The sequence below is a fragment of the Gymnodraco acuticeps genome, unplaced genomic scaffold (genome assembly GCF_902827175.1).
Source record: "Gymnodraco acuticeps unplaced genomic scaffold, fGymAcu1.1, whole genome shotgun sequence".
Lineage (NCBI taxonomy): Eukaryota > Metazoa > Chordata > Actinopteri > Perciformes > Bathydraconidae > Gymnodraco > Gymnodraco acuticeps.
The window spans coordinates 6,071,277-6,090,385 of NW_022989810.1; the positions used below are offsets into that span (position 1 = coordinate 6,071,277).

General features: G+C 43.8%; 2 protein-coding genes across 4 annotated transcripts in view; one reads left to right on the plus strand and one right to left on the minus strand.

Moving 5' to 3' along the window:
- LOC117555134 (teashirt homolog 1-like) overlaps nt 1–14,304 on the minus strand; it is a 36,506-nt gene extending 22,202 nt beyond the window's left edge. For 2 of the 3 annotated variants that reach the window (XM_034229875.1, XM_034229898.1), the window contains exons 1-2: nt 12,486–13,353; nt 11,747–12,281 (exon numbers count right to left, since the gene is read on the minus strand). In XM_034229875.1, the coding sequence (XP_034085766.1) occupies nt 11,747–11,786 (40 nt within the window). In that variant the 5' untranslated portion in view covers nt 11,787–12,281; nt 12,486–13,353. Of the gene's footprint in view, nt 1–11,746; nt 12,282–12,485; nt 13,354–14,170 lie in introns of those variants that run through there. The other variant, XM_034229887.1, reaches the window with a different exon arrangement.
- On the plus strand, nt 13,452–17,551 carry LOC117555140 (prostaglandin reductase 3-like). The gene is made up of 2 exons (XM_034229909.1): nt 13,452–14,028; nt 16,328–17,551. The coding sequence occupies exons 1-2, from the start codon at nt 13,745–13,747 to the stop codon at nt 17,256–17,258; spliced, it is 1,215 nt and encodes a 404-aa protein (XP_034085800.1). The 5' UTR covers nt 13,452–13,744; the 3' UTR covers nt 17,259–17,551.
- Nucleotides 17,552–19,109: the final 1,558 nt, after the last annotated feature.

The window sequence follows — 19,109 nt, forward strand, 5'->3', positions numbered from 1 at the left end:
CGTACACACACACACACACACACACACACACACACACACACACACACACACACACACCACACACACACACACACACACACACACACACACACACACACACACACACCACACACACACACACACACACACACACACACACACACACACACACACACACACACACACACACACACACACACACACACACACTTCAGGGGACATTACATTGACTTACATGCATTTCCTGGAGACTTATCCTAACCTTAACCATAACCAACACATGCCTAACCCTAACCCTTAACCTTACCCTTACCCTAACCAAGTCTTCACCCTAAAATTAATGATTCCCCTCATGGGGACCTCCAATTTGTCCCCATAAGGGAGGCGAGTCCCCACACGTGACTATGTAAACAGATTTAGGTCCCCACAAGTATAGTAATGCTAGGCCACACACGCAGTGACGCAGCTATTATGATCGTGTACGAAGCCGTAACCCGAGGAAAAGGGGGCAACGCCACTTTGGAGGTGGATCCAGGATTTATGGCTAAAAGCCGAGGAAGTAAACAAAGTATGCACTTTTTTTTTTTGTAGGCAAAGAGGGGAGGGGGGGCAGGTGGAGATGGGGGGGGGGGGGGGTGAGCAAGATTCCGGTTGGGCAGGATGGCTGGTGTCTCCCACTGGGTCATCTGTCATCCATGTGTCTGACTGGAGGACGTGCACACACAGCAAACACCGCACATACACACACACTCCTGCTCCCACAGGAACTGGGATGAACTAAGAAAAAGTATGCCACACACACACACACACACACACACACACACACACACACACACACACACACACACACACACACACACACCACACACACACACACCACACACACACACACACACACACACACACACACACACACACACACGGGCACATACTGTACAGATGCAGGAAGATAAATATTCACACTCCAAAAGAGATTTCAGAGGAAATACCCGCACTATCAATCTTCAAACGGTGGTATAAAAAAATGAAAACAAAGACCCGATGAGATTTTGTTACACAGGGCACAATGAGTGCAGCCAATGAGCTGCTCCCGCGAGGCCTGCCCTAACCCTCCCTTCCTGGCAGATTAGCCTATCACAGCATCCCATTGACCCCTCCACTCTATGCGCCGCCCACGCAAACGGGTGAGCCAGCATTAAAGAAGACCAATCTCTCCCTCTCCATTTTTTTGTTCTACGTCTACATGCACACTTTCTTACTCACTCTCCTTAATCATATCCTGGCTATTTTACTTCCTCACCCTTCCCTTCCCTTTTTCTCTTTCTCTCCACCCCTCCTCCTCTTTTCTCTCTCTCAACGGCTGACCTGTTATCAGCGCTCTGGAGATTTAACGGCCAAAAAAAAAGCAGAGCGTGAGTCAGGCGTGACGGAGGGACATTTCCCAGTGTCGCCTCTCAATCTTCACACACACACACACACACACACACACACACACACACACCACACACACACACACACACACACACACACACACACACACACACACACACACACACACACACACACACACACACACACACACACACACACACACACACACACACACACACACACACACACACACAAGACAAACACATTGATTTGGAATCAAGCAAATGTCCAAATATCATCGTCTGTTAAAAAAAAAAAAACACAATGAGGTGATGGCTGTGTTGGTATGAAATCACAGGAATGAGGAAACAGAATTCCAGGCCTTTCAACGGTGCTGCATACACACTAATGAGTAAAGAGTTCACTATGTGTTGCTATGGGGACCAGTGCTACTTTGACTAAAGGAGAGCAAAAGAGCGAGACACACGGAAAGACACAGGGAGCAAAGGAAAAAAAAAAGAAAACAGCAGGGAAAAGGAAGGGGAAGTTGGTGAGGATCCAAGAAACACAGGACAAAGGTTCGGACATATTTGTTTACCAAAATGTATTATTTACTAAAAGCTGACCAATTAAGATGGATATATTTCATTACGTGTATTATTATGTCTGAGGTGTACTGTATTAATAATGAATAAAGCACTCTGATTGGATTACAATATTTTAAGTGTTTTTCTTATTACGTTGCTATGATTATTGGCATATTGGCTTGTGGTATCATTTCATTCAGGTTAAAACAGAAATAATTTGGAATTTTTGGTGGCATGAACATTTGTCAAATTAATCATTATAAATATCACATTTCAAGCATAGAAAAAGTAATAGGCTTTTTATTTTTACTTAAAAGGAATATAATGTCAGGCATAGAAGGGAGAGGAGGTGAAACAATCGTCCGGCCACCTAGGGGTCACGACCTGCCTTCGACCCCATCAGATGTGCACTGGTCAAGGTGGGGGTTGGGGATTGGGGGGGTCGGTAAAACAAGGCATCATTAGGGCTGAGTGATGAGGACGACTGCAGGGTAGAGCTCCGCTGCCGGACCAACACTGCATTTATAAATGCCAGAAGGCCTTCACAATGCTGTCAACAGCACCACTGCAACAACTGTGTGTGTGTGTGTGTGTGTGTGTGTGTGTGTGTGTGTGTGTGTGTGTGTGTGTGTGTGTGTGTGTGTGTGTGTGTGTGTGTGTGTGTGTGTGTGTGTGTGTGTGTGTGTGTGTGTGTGTGTGTGGTTAGAGGAGGGGGGTTAAACCACCACTGGTATGAGTCCCCCCCTCCCCCTGTTAACAAGCTGCCTCTGTGACCCACAGGATATTGCTATACACAAGTAGACAACAAACACATTGAGAACACACAGCACCACTGGAAAAGCATTCCCACCGCTTAAGTCCATCTCCGCGAATACTGTAGCCACTGTGGCCATTTTGTTTTTGTTTAGTCTCCTTTTTTTCGCCCCCAAAGTTTGGTTTGAGCGGTTTGATTTTCTCTTTTAATCACAGCTAGAGCAAAGGAAGAAAGAGGAAATTAAGGGAGTGATATGACAAGCGGGGCAGTGTATGTGTGTGTAAGAAGGAGGCAGTGTTGGGACTCCAAGGTCAGCCCCGATAAACACCACATTCACGAGAGGAAGGAGGAGAACCTGAAACCTCCCGTTTTGTCCCCGATTCCACCAATCATGGCCGAGAATTCGCCGCAATTAATCACCGGGATTGTTACACCATGGTAAAACCAAAAACAATCTCCATGATCACACGCACAAACAAAATTTCAAATTGCTATCATCCATCTCACCTGCCCTCCTGTTAAAGGCGCGGGAAAGGGGAGGGGAGGGGCAGTGGGTGAGCCATTCACCGGCCTCCTTCTCTCAAAAGACCTGGCCAGTGAGATGATGGTGAAAAATTAACGGCGAGCAGCCAAACAAGTAAAAGCACCGGGGCGAGGGGATCAATGTGCGGCAATCCAGGCGGGAGCAGCTATGTAAAACACTTGCCTTAAACCAGCCGCATCCGGTTAATATTTAATCCCTCCATCCATCTCCACAAAGAGCGTTTCCCTTTTAGCTTTAGCTGCCGTTTACTTTGATTACACACAACCGTTTGGGTTGGGGCGGTGGGGGTGAAAAGCAGGGAACGATAAGAAAGCATGGTGGGGTGATTTGCATGAGGATGGAAAATATTCTCAGGTTTGATAATCGCTCGGAGCAGTGTAGTGCCGGTGTGAGACAGAAGAGAGGCCTGAAGTAAGAATTAAATGGAGAAAAAGGGATAGAAGTAAAAAAATAAATAAAATAAAGTGATGCAGAATGAAGCTCTGACAAACAATCTGAATTTCACTCCGAGGGGTTGCCTTATTTAAAACAAGAGATATGCAAATAAAGCCAGAGAAGCGAAATAACACTGATATTATCTTCCCTGGTTTTTTTCCGTGGCAAATGATTTCTAGGGAGGAAATCCAAAACTGTAACTCCCAAGTGAACATGCAAATCCATCTGTGTATTCCTGGGGAGCCTTCTGCGCTCGCTCTCATGTTGCTTATTTTCGCGTTGCTGTTTTCGCTTCCTCCTTCCTACCGATTGAAGCTTCTCATGTTTATTCTGCGCCGGCACTGAAAACTGCATTTATTACAGAAAAACTAAGTAATAACTACACAGTGTCAACAGCGTGGCGTACGACCGTAGAGTAACTTTAACATTCATTGAACATGTGTGCATGTAAGGGTAAATGATGTGGTGTATAATTAGAAGGAAAAGGTATGTGACGGTAACATTTCTTTACCACACACACACACACACACACACACACACACACACACACACACCACACACACACACACACACACACACACACACACACACACACACACACACACACACACACACACACACCACACACACACACACCCACACACACACACACACACACACCACACACACACACACACACACACACACACCTGTTAACACTTTGGCCAATTCCATGGTCTCACACACACAATGCTTTCTATTTAAATTAAAGGGATATTAAAGTGCATGCCACTGTGCTGATTTAAATCCTTAAAAATTGGGAGAATGGAGAACACACACGCTTGCATTTTTTCCCGTTCCGAACCCACAATGTGTTTGTCAGCCAGCAGCCGGTTTACTGGAAGGGAGCCTTCAGGATGGGCAACGGCAACTGTTCATTTTCTCACTCATTGACCCCAACTCCCCACTTTACAATGAGCAAATAAATGCGGCGTTGTGTTAGCCAAGCAGCAAAGGATCAAGGCAACCAGAATCTCTAGATTACTCTGCAGCCACTGCTTTAGAAAAAGGTCAACACACCAGATGCACAGACACACACAGATGCAATGAAGGGGCTTTTCAACCTGTAGAATGGAGTTAAATAGCATACTGCAGCCTTTAGAAATGAGGGTTATTTTAAAAAGGTGGATCTGATGGAAAGGTCTCATACGGAATGTAAATCGTAATTTCTTGACGCACGCATCGATACACATTTCTGTACATTTCTAGTTAGCTGATTGGCAAGTAAGATTAAAACAATAGATCAGAGTTTGAACCTCTACAAATTGACTTAACTGGACTTCTCCCCCACCCCGTCTGTCCACCCAACCACCTACAGACACCATGACCATTAATATGCCGGGCTATTGATCAGCTTCTATCGCTGAACGCCGTTCAAAGGGGGTAAAAAGCCTCTGACAACACTGACAAGGGTAAAGTGTTATTTCACTTGCATGCCGACAGCTGGACATAAGGGTGGGAGGGTTGGATAGGACGTGCGTGTGAGTGGGTGGGGGTACGGGTTTACAGGGGGGGGGGGGGGCATACGGCCAGCCGGGCAGTAATTCTTAATTGACACCTGTCAGGATAATGGCAGCAGCCACAGCTGTTGCGAGAGAATTTGTCCATCGTCCCGTTCATCTGTCAACTCTAATACCCGTCCTAAAAGCTGCCCCCCCCCACTGCCCAGCTTCCTCCAACACCATCCCACCACCTTGCCATCCATCCGCCCACATAGACCCCCGACCACTGACACCATCGTCTTTGAAGCTGCTGTTGGACTAAACATTGGGGGCCGCTGCCATTATTGAACATCCTCTCTTCCATGAAAAATGTAACTATTTCATTATCGCTCCACGCGTTCAAACCAAGTATTTGCCAAAAAAAAGCAGCTCCAAAAAATAAATCAAGGATTCACACTTTAAGTCTATACCTCCTTCCTTTATTTGCTTCTTTAACAGCTTTTCATTTCCCTGAAGATCTCCACCCAACTTTGTCTGATGAGGTACAACCGACAAGAGAAAGAAAGGCGAACTGTTTAAAAATGAAAATCATCTGCTTTTTTTTATTCACCCTTTCCTCTCCTTACTCTTCTTTCTCTTTGCTTAATAATAAGTATTTATCCAAAATAACAGAGGGGGATGTGAGAAGAGAAACGTGCCGGAGTGAGAAATGAAGGGAGAGGGAATGCCGGGATATGAGAGGAGAGATGAGATGTACATGAAAAAGTCAGAGCGAGGGAGAGGTAGAGAGGAAAAAAGAGACGGAAGGGAGGGGGGAGTGTTCAGGGGTTGGGTGTCCCTGGATGGGGCTTTTGCTCTTCTGTAGTGGGCCCATCTCGTTTGTCTTGTTTGTTTGTTGGCATCAAAGAGCTGCCTCTCACTCCCCCTGCTAACTGATATAATGAGTGGGTAAGCTACATGTTCTTTTCCTGCGCTGAGGAATTCAAATACTTATTAGACAAAATATTCTGTAATTGCTCATCTTTTATTGATACAAGTAACATGTTACATTTGGATCTAGCAGACTCTCCCATAGCCTCTCGAGGAGGCACGGCACTGATCAAGAGAGCAAATGTACCCTCGGAAAATGTATTACTTTACTTAAGAAAATTTGAGATGTCAATGTTTCTGCTTTAAATCTTGCACGACTACTTCTCTTGAACGCTTCCCCTCTTATCTCCCTCATGTCTCAGATTATGTTCGGTAGAAGAAGAAAAAAATACACCCAACAACATATGAACAATTTTTCATTAATGAGCTCTAAAGCCTTACATCCCCTAATGTGGAGCCTTAACAAAATGTAATTACTCAGCACAACACAAATATTACATAGTAATTAAGCACACTTAACAGCGGGCTGATAACAGCTACACCATGCCGTTTGTCAAAGCTTTGAGTCCAATCTGGATTTCACGAAAGTTAAAAAATCCAGTTTGTCATGCTGCTGCAACACTGAAGAATGAGAACAAATATTCTTTATTTGGGGGAAATAGTTTTTCTATGGCAGTCAGGAGTAAGACTGCTCGTCACCCAGAGGGCTGCTTTCTATCTGTTTCAGACTTGATTTTCTCAGACTTGGGATTTTTTTTGGGATCCCATGACTGCTGCTGTTTTTATGTGCTGCAAGGCAGGCAACAAAGCACATCTGGCTGCTTTAATGATATGATTTCCCATCATACTAAGCCACCTCCATTATGACCTCCCACAGAGACATGCTGGCTGCACTTAAGCATTAGGTGTAGGTGCGTGTGTCAGTCTGACTGTCTGTGTTTACGGTTGATGGTGTGTGTACATTATGCGCGTGTGTGTGTGTGTGTGCAGCGAGGGCAACACACTGCTGGTGATGGTAGCAGCGTGCCCTGAGGGCAGCTTTCTGTTCAGAATCCCCCGGAAAGAATCAGAAAGAAAGACAGAGAAAGAGACAAGGAGGGGTGTTGTTGCTATGGTGTGAAATATATCCTTATCTATGTGAAGACAAAAACACATGCGGCTTGCTAATACCTTCCATTTGATTATATTACTTATTCACTGATGATCAATACTAAATAAAACCTTTCATGCTGGTCTTGAAGCTGTAAAACGTTTGTGCAAAAGGATTGCAATTGCAGGGATAATAGCTAATGCATGTAGCTAAGAAACCAACACACACACCCACACACACACACACACACACACACACACACACACACACACACACACACACACACACACACACACACACACACACACACACACACACACACACACACACCCACCACACACAAACAAACACGGGGGCACTTGTGGTGACTCGAGGAATTAGAAGAGCGAGCTGAGCATGTTTGACCTTTGACTGCCTGAAATCCCTGATGTAAATTTAACTAATAGTTTGGGAGGGTGGTGCAGGAGCAAAAGTGGCTATCGACGAGGTCGATCGATGTCACCTGCTAACGACACCACCGTTCCAATTAGTGTAACCTCTAGCCGAGTCCAACACACACATGCGCGCTAAAGGGGAATGCCCAGGAAACATACAGCACAACTGAAGGGGTAAAACAGGTAGTGTGGATCAATATGTGTTCCTGCACCGTCTGTATTCTCTCGCTTTGATCGGGAATAGTGGGCAGATATGACAGTCAGGAGTGAGAAATATGTGGAGCTACTGGTGGAGGTTTTTTTCCTGCTCCTGTAGGGGAACGGGGGGGGGGGGGGGTTGTCTGAAGGCCCTGCTAAAGAGGATGACTAACATGGCGTGGTTAGCGTCAAGTTATTCATTCCAGGAAAACTAACACCGGTCAGTGCTAAGCTACAAACACACACACGTTCTCTTCGCCTCTGTCTCACCCCCACTCTTCTCTAACACACACACACACACACCGACTTCTAACATAAAGTTCTTATTTCTCAGAAGCTGCAGAGCCCTTAAGCTATCGGAAGTAATAAACTGGTCCAACCTTCAGGGCGAAGACACTGGTTCCTTTGCTGAAAATCTACTTTTTTTATCAAACAGATCTGGCAACATTAAGAGGGAAGAAAACACACCTCGAGGCTACACACTCCTCAGGACGTCGATGTAGACAGAAGGGTGGGGTGGTGGGGGTAAGGGGTGGGGTGGGGGGGGGCACATCAATCTCAGCATGCTGATTATTTAGAGGGGAGAATATCACATAACAGAATCATCAAGTAAGAGCACAAAGGTCGCTGTGTAATCTTAGCCACCCCGGGCATGCAAAATCATTAATCCCCGGGCACGGTGATTCTCCAGCTTGGAAATAAACTGCAGGCCTTCAGCGAGGCGGCTCCAGCCCCGAGTTGGGAGGGCGATCCTCAGCCAAAAAAGTACGAGGAGACCCTGTTATGATGTGCTGCTGATTTACTAGCAGGGCTGCAACACATTGCAAAAGTGTAATCATTCAGGGTTTTTTAAAGAAATACGGTGCCTGGGATTACTTCGTAGTGCTGATACATCAAATGGTTAAAACAGGCCTGAGCTGTGTCATTAATATAAAACATAAATCTTGCTTGAATTCCAAACTCCTTGGGAAACTTTAAGAAAATGCGCCGCTTTTTTAAAACAGAAATGTAGCTCGGGAATTAAAAAGGAAATTACATAAAAACAAAGGGGAATAAAAAAAAGGGAAAGGTGCTGGTATGGCTCGCCTAATGCAAGGTTATAAGAGCGGTGGAGGTGGGGGGATGTGGGTGGAGGTGGCGAGGCTTACCGAGGTCATTAACTGGCATTGTCTCCTGACGTGATTAGTCAGGTAGCAAAGTCCATTTGTCACCTGCACAGGCAAATTGAGTTGGTGCTGCACTAGGGGCTATGGGGACTGTATAATATCAACTTGATTACATCAAGGCAGCTGCGGACTTGACACCTTACTGAATTTGTCAGCATTAATCGTTAGGGCCTGTCACAAATCCATCAGCTGCACAGATAATTAGGGCTCTCTCTAATGAAGCCAACGGGAAGCAACCCTCAACCCCCCCTACACACACCATATACCCATGCACACACACACACACACACACACACACACACACACACACACACACACACACACACACAACACACACACACACACACACACACACACACACACACACACACACACACACACACACACACACACAGTCTCTTATAATTAACCATTGTACTCCGCAGAGGTAAGAGCGCCTATCTTATCTCCTCTTCCTCCTCTTTACTCGTCTTCTTCCTCCTCTAAGACTATCTAAGCCTGCCTGGGATGAAAGACGGCGTCACTCCGTTATGTCTTTTTTTATTGTTCCTGTCTTACGCCCAACAGTAAGATTTCCCCTAAAAACACATGTGCATTTTTGTATGACATTAATAAAATTAAGGAGAAGATTATTTGTTTCTACAAGACCTTGAAACAGATATCATAATAAGTTCCTATAATTTAGATAAATTAAATGTGTACAACTCAAATAAATTCGCAATTATGACTTTCGCTAATTCTGATGTTCTACTGCGAATTTAGCCTTGACATACTACAATAAAACTTTAGTCAGAAATATTATATTCTCCCAAAAAAGGTACAAGGGGAGAATAAAAAAGAAACCTATCAAGACAAGTCGGCTATTGTTGTTTTAATTGACTGAGCTCTGATTTCCATTCAATCCCACCATGCGCAATTGCCTCTCAGAGCAGCAGCACAGAGAGGAAGCCACAGGTCAGTACCAGCTCCCAGTGGAGCACCAGGCAACCCTGTGTGTGTGTGTGTGTGTGTATGTGTGTGTGTGTGTGTGTGTGTATATGTATGTGTGTGTGTGTGTGTGTGTGTGTGTGTGTGTGTGTGTGTATATGTATGTGTGTGTGTGTGTGTGTGTGTGTGTGTGTGTGTGTGTGTGTGTGTGTGTGTGTGTGTGTGTGTGTGTGTGTGTGTGTGTGTGTGTGTGTGTGTGTGTGTGTGTGTGTGTGTTATTTGTTGCTACTGGGATCGGGGAGTGCAGGGTGTTATATCTGACCGACTGTCATGTTCATGGAAGAATGGAAAACATCCCGTCTGCCAAGCTGTGATTGACCATTACACCCCATGATGTGCATGGCACTCTGTGGACAGTATAATGGATCAATGATGTGTGTTTTGTGAGAGTAAAGGAGGGGTCACAGCCATGTCATGTTTGCATTGCTCCATCTACGTGCAGAGGCTAAAACAATAGACTTTTCCTGGGGGCTAATTCGCCAAAACAACAATGCACATTTTGAAAAATAAAATCTCTAAATATGAAAATTTTCTTTGAAAATAGAGGCCTGAAATCACGTGAATGGTGGTTTGCTAGAAAGGCAAGTTAGAAAGGAAGCAGTCGACAGCGAGCACTGGTTGAATGCTCTCCATCCTACACTCTCGTCTCATCCTCCTCCTCATCATCCTCACCACCACCACCACCAGCTCACTGCTTAAAATTATAAAACCTGCTGAGTTCAAAGTCTTCGACGACTGGCCCTCCTGTTCGACCCGCTTTGCACCTCATATTTCAAAATCTCTTTAAAATTCTGTAACTGTCTTTTGTTCACTCCAGTTGTTAATGCCTAACTTCAAAGGCTTGGCCTCATTAGCACAGAGGTAGAAACCCCTGTCACTCATTTACATTTGTTTAAAGGCTGCAGGGGGAGACGAGAGGGGAAAAAGGGGGGAGTCCAAATCCAAACCACTAGAAGTCAACCTTGTCGGTCGTCTACCAAGACCTGGTTTTATCAGTTGGTCACATTGCAAACTCCCCTCCAGCAGTGGATATTGATTACTGGGCTGATTCTTACAGTGAATGTGGGCTGAATTTGGATTGGAACAACGTTTATCTCTATGAAGAAGAAAAAAGCACATGAAAAACAAGTGTTTGGGTTGATTTTTCCTGTGATCTACTGAACACACACACCACCCTTTCATCTGCTGAAAGAGTTCCATCCCTCAAATTAAAACAAGCTGATTTAGCATCAAAATTCTCTAACTTTTTACACGTTTTAGTTTCGCTTTGAGACAACAGGAGGGGTTGTGTGTGAGTGTCTAAACCTTACCAGAGGCATGGCTGTCTTCATGGTAGGATTTATTGATGTTTATCAGGGATGAATAGATCAAAGACTGCCACATGACAGGCGATCAATCACGCATCAAATCAAGGATGGCAATCCTCTAATAAAACTGAAAGAAAGGGAAGGAAAAAAACCGGCTCTCACCAGATTTTCTCCCCCTTCTTTCCCAGTCAATTATTCATCATTACTCACTCTTGAACCTCAAAAGCTCCCTTTTATCCCCATAACATGCCATTTAGTTTATCTCATCATTCTTAAGAGAACTTTTACGGCAAAGGAGGATAACAAAATAATCTCAAAGTGGAAGATATTTGCGTAGTAAAGACACATTTTAAACACAGCTGTGGGTCAGGGGTCGAGTTGCGCGCTACGTGTTAATAACACAACACATTTAAACAGTTGTTAAATACATATCAGCATGCAACACAACTACCCGATGTGATAGGAAGGAGATAGTTTCATTTGATAGGCCTACTTGTAAATGAAAAGTAGTTGTGATGGGAAGAAATGAGAGGCGGGGTATACCTGCTGCTCGCCGCGGATCTTGCTGCTTTCTCCTCGGCATAGTGACCGTCACTTTCCACGGTGCTTCTCATGCAGGAATTACGAGCAAATCAAGTCTGTCAGTTCTGGAAAAGCATCCCGTTTTTCGGGGGTAGAGGTTTTGATCTCGGGATTGTCTTCTTCTTCTAAAACTGCGTGCTCTTTATTGGAAATAAAAGCTGTGTTGTCTCGGACTTTAAGCACAACAATTACGAAGGGGTTCGGCCAGCTCCTGACACCTTCATGTCCATCAAAGATCATCTTCCTTCATGTTTCTCATGGCAAGAAAAAATAAAAAGCAGCAGCAGTAGTGAGACCCCTAAAACACCACGTTTTCAGCTCCTGGAAAAATGACCAGTGCTGTTTGGAAGGGGGGCGATACTTTGCTGCGCCTTTTTACGCAACTAGAAAATAAATAAAGTCTGGCGGTCTCAAAACAAATAAGTCCCGTGTGAGCGCAGCGCACAGCTCTGATAAGTGAAGTATCCTTGTGTTTCCTTCTTATCGAGCCAGAGACCTGCAAGACAGAAAGGGGGTGAGGAGAAAACAGACAGACAGGCATTAGATGGGTTAATGTCAGTCCCGTCACCACCACGCCACCTCAGCCCGGATCCAGCCTCCCCAAGTCCGGCGGACACTTTTTCCTCCCTCCCCTCATTCCCCCTTTCTCTCCCATTGAAACAAAAATAAATGGCACGATGTGGATTTCTCTCTTACTTACCGTCTTTTTTCAAGAGTAGTGGAAATAATTCCCAGCGTTCATCTCATCGCATCTTGGAAGAGGTTTTTTTTGTTGGGCTGATGCGGTGGAGAGGACTTGAGAGAGAGGGGCAACAAACAAGACGCATCCAAAGCTTCGCCAACAACAGATCAGGTCGACATGGACTACAATGTGTCTCTTTAAAAAAAGCAACACATATAATAAGAGAGGGGAGGAAAAACCTCCAAGGGTCTGATCCGAGGTCTTCCAAAAGAGAAAAAATGGAAACGCGGTGGATCCCGAAGCTGTCTCAGACAGTCTCAACTGATAGACAGACGCATCGAGTGGCTTTTCCTGCTACATTTTTACTCCTCCCCTCTCCACAAGCGTCACCCCTGACAGAGGAGCCTACCTGTCAATCTTTTTAATTGTCTTGTTTCCCCCCCCTCTCTCCCTCTTCCCTTTTCTTCTAAAAGCTCCGACAAAAAGGGGGAAGGATTCTCTCGGAACTTATCCACTGAAACTTATTTGAACATGTGATCGCAAACCACAACAAGTAATGCGACTATTAACAACATAAATGTCACATTTAGTGTAATAACAGCGTGGCACTGACACTGCACGAGTCCGTCTCCCACTGAGGGGGTGGGACGAGGGTTCAATGGTCCAATATGTTGTAGTAATAGTTACATGGCTTTGACAGCGAGGGGATAGCAATCTAAATGAAACGTCCAGGAACACGCTGATAATACACACGCGTTGGTTACAGGTGTAGGCTACATGTTGGAACAAACATAGAATACAATGCGTAATAAACCGCAGCGAAATTGCACAACACGTTATATTTAGCAGATTTGTGGATGTTTTAAAAAGATACCCGTATAATTTGTTTCGTGGGAGGAAAAACATTTGAGGATATGTTACGAGGATTGATTTGTTTCACCTTACTAGGAAGTGAGTGTTGTGTCCGGGAAGGGGAGGGACTCCGACAACAAGTCTGTGGCAGTGCTGTGCTGCTGCTGCTTCCAGGGCTGCACCAGAGCTACCATTTAACCCGAAATACTCCATTTATAGATTATTGTTTTTACATCGTGACGCTACACAGAATCGCTTCTTGTATTTCTGTTTTTACCCCGCCTTTTGCACCGCTTCGCCCGGCCCGGCCTGCACACAGAGCGGGGAGAACAGCCCACAGCGCTGGCTAATGGCAGCGGGGTTTATTGCTGCCGTAAAAAAAGGAAAAATCAAGTTGTCCGTGAACTTTGTCACATTTCGGAGCCATGTCCACCCTGCTCCTCGTGAGGAACGGCAGAAGAGCGGTTTCGCTAACCGGCGTCGGTCGCAGAGGCACGGACGCACTTTCAGGAGTTCACCCGGTGGCGCGGCGCTCCATCATAGATCTGTCCTACTCCGCACACTTCATGGATTTTCAAGGATCCTCCATACCGAGCAGCATGAAAAAGCTGGTCGTAAACAAGCTAAGTCCTAATTTTAGAGAGGCCGTTTCTACGCAAACCGTCGCGATCCCGACACCCGGGGACGCGGAGTTACTCGTCAGAAATCGGTAAGTTGTTTTAGGGGGCAGATTTTCCCTCTCCCTGCGCGTTCAGAATAGCAATAAGTGACCCAAAGCGAGTCTATTAGTGGATCATTTCGTGACGCCGATATATCACATGGATTTTATTGAGAAGTTGTATAAAGCTTACCTTGATTTACTCATGTCCGGCACCTGCGAGCATCATCATCATCACAAGATGGCAAAATACGTGAGGAATAAGCAGTGTACTGTAATTCCAAGTTCCGCCCTCTCTGCATTTGTCTATCAATCCATCTCGGCATCTCTCCCTCCCTCCCTCTCCCTCTCTTTCTCCCTCTCTCTCTGTCCTCCTGTCTCTACGTCACCAAACTGCAAACAGAAAGTCACGGAGGGGGGGTTCAGACTGGCATCAGGAGATGGAGATGATGGAGAAGGGGATGCAGTGTTACATGGTGCGGGAATTGCAGCATAATTTCTCTCATTCGCAGCTGCAGCGGTGTACTCACCGTTAGGGGAGAGTAAAGCCACCTGGAGTCAGGATCAATGCCTCTTTCAGACACACTAACACACTGAATGATCATCGTATAAATTGGTATAGTATTAAAGTACGCTTAAGGTGGAAAAAACCTTAAATTAATTTAAAAAGCAGGATTTCTGATTCCAGCCGGAGGTAATATTCCAACCTAATTTTGATGTACTACTACTGTATGTATGCCTGATCTGATTTTGAATGTTGTTCAAGCCTTACATAAATGCACCTCAGGGTTTATTATGGTATTCACTGTCAATACAATTTACAATTCCTATCAGATTTTGTGTAAAACATAGCACATTAGTGTCTTATTTACTCACAAGACAGATATTAGTGAAGACCTTTGACCGTTAGGTTTTCTGTATGTGTATGTGAAGACAGAAATGGGATCAGTTAAGAGGTTTTTATTAAAAGAAAAGAAAATGTTCTGTAATTGGATTAGTGCTAATTCAAAACTACTTATTCCATAGCGCACAGCATCAGTGCATCCTAATTAAAAATTGCAAAGAGAAGTGTTAAGCGACAAATTTCAGAGTGAGAAAAATAAAAAGATCATGACTGCAGTTAAGAGGCAGATATATTTACTAGGACGAAATTAAAACGATATACTTGATTTTAAAATGTTACAGATAATATAATTGAAGCAGGTCTTTTCAACATACTGTAATTTCTCAAGTCCCTATTTTCGAGTTCTCCGTACCTCTGTGCATGCTTTTTAAGTACAACTTGTATGTAGTCAAAGATATGTATACTAACACATACTCTGCGTATAAGACAGAGGTAGCATCAAACTGCATGATGTGCTTTTATGATGTTATTCAAAGTGGACTGTCATATGTCAAATTCTACATTCTATATTAATTATTTTTGATAAGACTGCAGTCAAAATTATACATTTACATCAATTGAGTTGTCGGTTTTGCTATGAATAAAACCTATAGGCCTTGAAATCATACATTTTCTTTAGTTTCTTTTCAAAATGTGCATCAATAACAGCTAAAACTGTTATTAAAATGTTACTGTAATAAGTATTGGGGTGTTTAAGTTACCTTTACATAATATAATTTGCCATGTTGTTGCTCTTAGACTTAAAGGTGTGTGTGAACAGACCGTATCGCCACAAATATCAGCTGTTTTAATCTCTTACAATTTCAAATTCTGTATACCTTTTGATGCTAACATAATATTTCCCTGTGAAGAATCTAATTGTATAGATGTAAACTAGTCAAATCAAGGTGTTTTGTTATATCACTGTGACCCGTCTTTAAAACCACAGAAGCATTATCTAAAGCTCAAAGTACACGTGTGACATGCACAGTAATGAGGCACAGCATGCGTCCCGCTCTAAAGGACATACATGATTTATGTATACCTTACTACTTTCTCACATATTTGTTCCCAACAAGTAAGATGAGTATAGCCGTCTTTGTGTCGAGAAGCAAGAAGCAACTATCTAAGATTTTAAAAGTGTAGTTTTGTTGTGGGTGTCTCTGAAGACAATGAATCATGACATCATGCAATGTGTTTTGTGATACAAGCCTCTCCCTGTCAGTGTAGGACCGTGCTCTTCCAGAGAAAAGGGAATCATTGCCAAAACAAACCAGAGTGTTTGTGCCCCGTGCAGACATGTCTGGAGAAGGAAGCTGAAATCTTGACCTTCATACAGAATTCTGGGAATATGCATTAATGACCACCGAAAGCTTTTCTTTTGTGAATGTATGCATATCGTTCACAACTGTATTTGTTTTATTTCTCTCACATTTCATAATAATGCTTTTTGTCTCTGTTTCTCAGTTTTGCTGGAGTGAACGCCTCTGATATTAATTACACAGCAGGCCGTTATGACCCCTCGGTGAAGCCCCCCTTCGATGCCGGTTTCGAGGGTATCGGTGAGGTTGTTGGCCTCGGCCTTAGCGCCAGCTCCAGTTACACCGTCGGGGACACCGTGGCCTACTTCGGCAGCGGTGCCTTTGCAGAGTACACGGTGGTGCCAGCCAAGGAGAGTGTTCCCGTCCCTGCGGTGAAGCCAGAGTTCCTCACCCTGCTGGTCAGCGGTGCCACGGCCTACATCGCCCTGAAACGTCTGGGCGACCTTACCAAAGGTGAGACGGTTCTAGTCACGGCGGCTGCAGGAGGAACTGGGCAGTTCGCCGTGCAGTTTGCCAAACAGGCCGGTTGCCATGTGATCGGGACGTGTTCAACCAACGAGAAAGCCGGCTTCCTGAAGTCCATCGGCTGCGACCGTCCGATCAACTACACCCAAGAAGACCTGGCGAAGACGCTGAGGAAAGAGTACCCACAAGGCGTAGACGTGGTGTACGAGTCCGTTGGAGGAAGCGTCTTAGAACTGGCAGTGAACAGTTTGGCCACCAAGGGCCGGCTCATAGTGATCGGCTTCATCTCAGGGTACCAGACGGCATCAGGAATCCCACACTTCAAAGGAGGAACGCTTCCAGTCAAGCTGCTCCAGAAGTCGGCCAGCATTCGGGGTTTCTTCCTGCCCCACTTCCTCAGCGACTACAAAGAGGCACTGGGTAGCATGATGAAGATGATTGCCAAGGGGAAGCTAGTGTGTGAGGTGGATTGTGGGGATATGTCGGAGGAAGGGAGGTTCGTCGGGTTGGAGTCGGTGTTCCGAGCCGTGGACTACTTGTATGCGGGGAAAAACTTGGGCAAGGTCGTGGTGGAAGTGGCACCACCCCCTGTTAGCAATAGCAAGCTGTGATTAAAACTAATCGTTTATGCACTAAAGAATCATACTTGAAACAAATTATTGTTGGGTGGGAAAATGTAGGGCTTTAATTGTGTTGAAAAGACAATATTGTCTTTATTTCTGTTAAATGATTGACACTGTAAATCTACAAAATGCTTTCACACAAAAAATAGCAACTTTATTTTCTACTATCATTGTTTTGAAAGATTTGTTTGCAGTATTTGAACCTGATTACAGTATTAAACAAAAATATTAACTGATAACTGATGATCATATTGTACAATTATCCTGATTAAAAAAAATAATCTGAAACTGTAGCCTCTCATTTTTTACAGCGTTTCTCAATCTTGTGAGCCCACCTTCTGGTACAAGTCCACCTTTGAAATTAATTTAGACCAGCTGCCATAATGTGCTCTCTTTTTCGCACTCAGGCACTTTATCTACCATAAATGTTTTATGATAGACTTCATTGTTTTTCTAATAGGGGCTTACAATGGTATGCACTTGTCAAAAGTGAGTGCTGATCCAGGTGTGTTTGGTATTTCATCGCCTGTTGGTGGCTGACAGAAACGGCATTCGCACAATCAATCTTTTCATTCACATGCCCCAAAGCTGCACATAATATAAAAAAAATTAGTCCAGATAAACCAGGAGTTGGACTTGAAAATGCCATTACTTTTCCCACAGCGAGTAAAAAACAACACATAGTGAATGTATTGTGGAATGCCCTTTGACATAGTTTTCCATTTTTTGTATTTTGTTTTCGAAACAAGAAACAAAGCAACACAACAGATGTTAGTAAGTTTAGTCACATGGCAGATCATTCCTACATGAACTCAAAGACTTTCACTCATTGTGAAAAGATACAACTTAGAAGATAAGTGTTTTGCAACTTTAAGAGTACAATAGGTGTCCAAGGTTCCTCAAAAAGCAAGAATAGTACATGTTAAAGCAGGCCGTGCTGTGTTTGTGTGCAGAATGTGGTGTAAAACAAACACCTGTTCCTACCTGGCAGGGAGGGCTGTAGTGTCCGCACTGTGAACATGTTATTTCCTCATCCAGGTGGCCACTCAAAATATAACCCAGTGTGAAATGCGTTACAGGTGTGACCCCAGCATGCAAAGCTGCTCCTTCACGGGACGGAGCAGGAAATCAGAAACACACCAGGCCAAGGCAGATTTACATTCGTAGTGTAGGAATCCAGAAAAACACGGATAGTCTTTGAAAAAGACCAGTCACTTTTAGATTTACGTGAGTCCCGATGTTTTGCTGACTTTACAATACATTGTTTTATTTTTTATTAAGTGTAGATGTAAAATAAATATTTAAGTAACACTTTTGAAATGATGACTTTAACACATACAAGAAAATAATTATTGTGAGAAAGAACCTATAGACATTATCTTTCTCTCCTATTATTATCTTTGATTTCCTTTCAAATCTTTCAAGCCTGCTTATGTTCCCTAAATGTCTTGTTAGGAAGTATGTTTTATTTGATCTAATACTGTTATTGTCTATCATTACACTATGGAGGATTATTAGGAAAGGGCAGAGGAGAAGAAAAAAAGGGAGGGTGAAGAATATTTGTAATTTATTTACAATTCTAGACATTGGGACCAAATTCAGAGAATAAACAATAGACAATAATAAACCTGGAAGATTTTAGATTTTTTTTGCATTTTAAGAATACAGTTGAAGTTTATGTGGCGGGAATTAGAAAAAAATACTAGTGAACATTCTTTTGATTTATATCTTTTTTTGTATTTTATCAATAAAGTAAAAATGTCAAGAATAAACTTGAAAAAGTGAGATGATGTTTGAACATTTTAAAATGAAGCAAACTGCTGGCTTTAGTGCATATAC

Bases quoted from the DNA above. Each gene is read 5' to 3' on its own strand.
- LOC117555140 (XM_034229909.1), top strand. From the start codon at position 13,745: ATGTCCACCCTGCTCCTCGTGAGGAACGGCAGAAGAGCGGTTTCGCTA. The intron at 14,029-16,327 runs GTAAGTTGTTTT...TCTGTTTCTCAG, and splicing joins GAGTTACTCGTCAGAAATCG to TTTTGCTGGAGTGAACGCCT.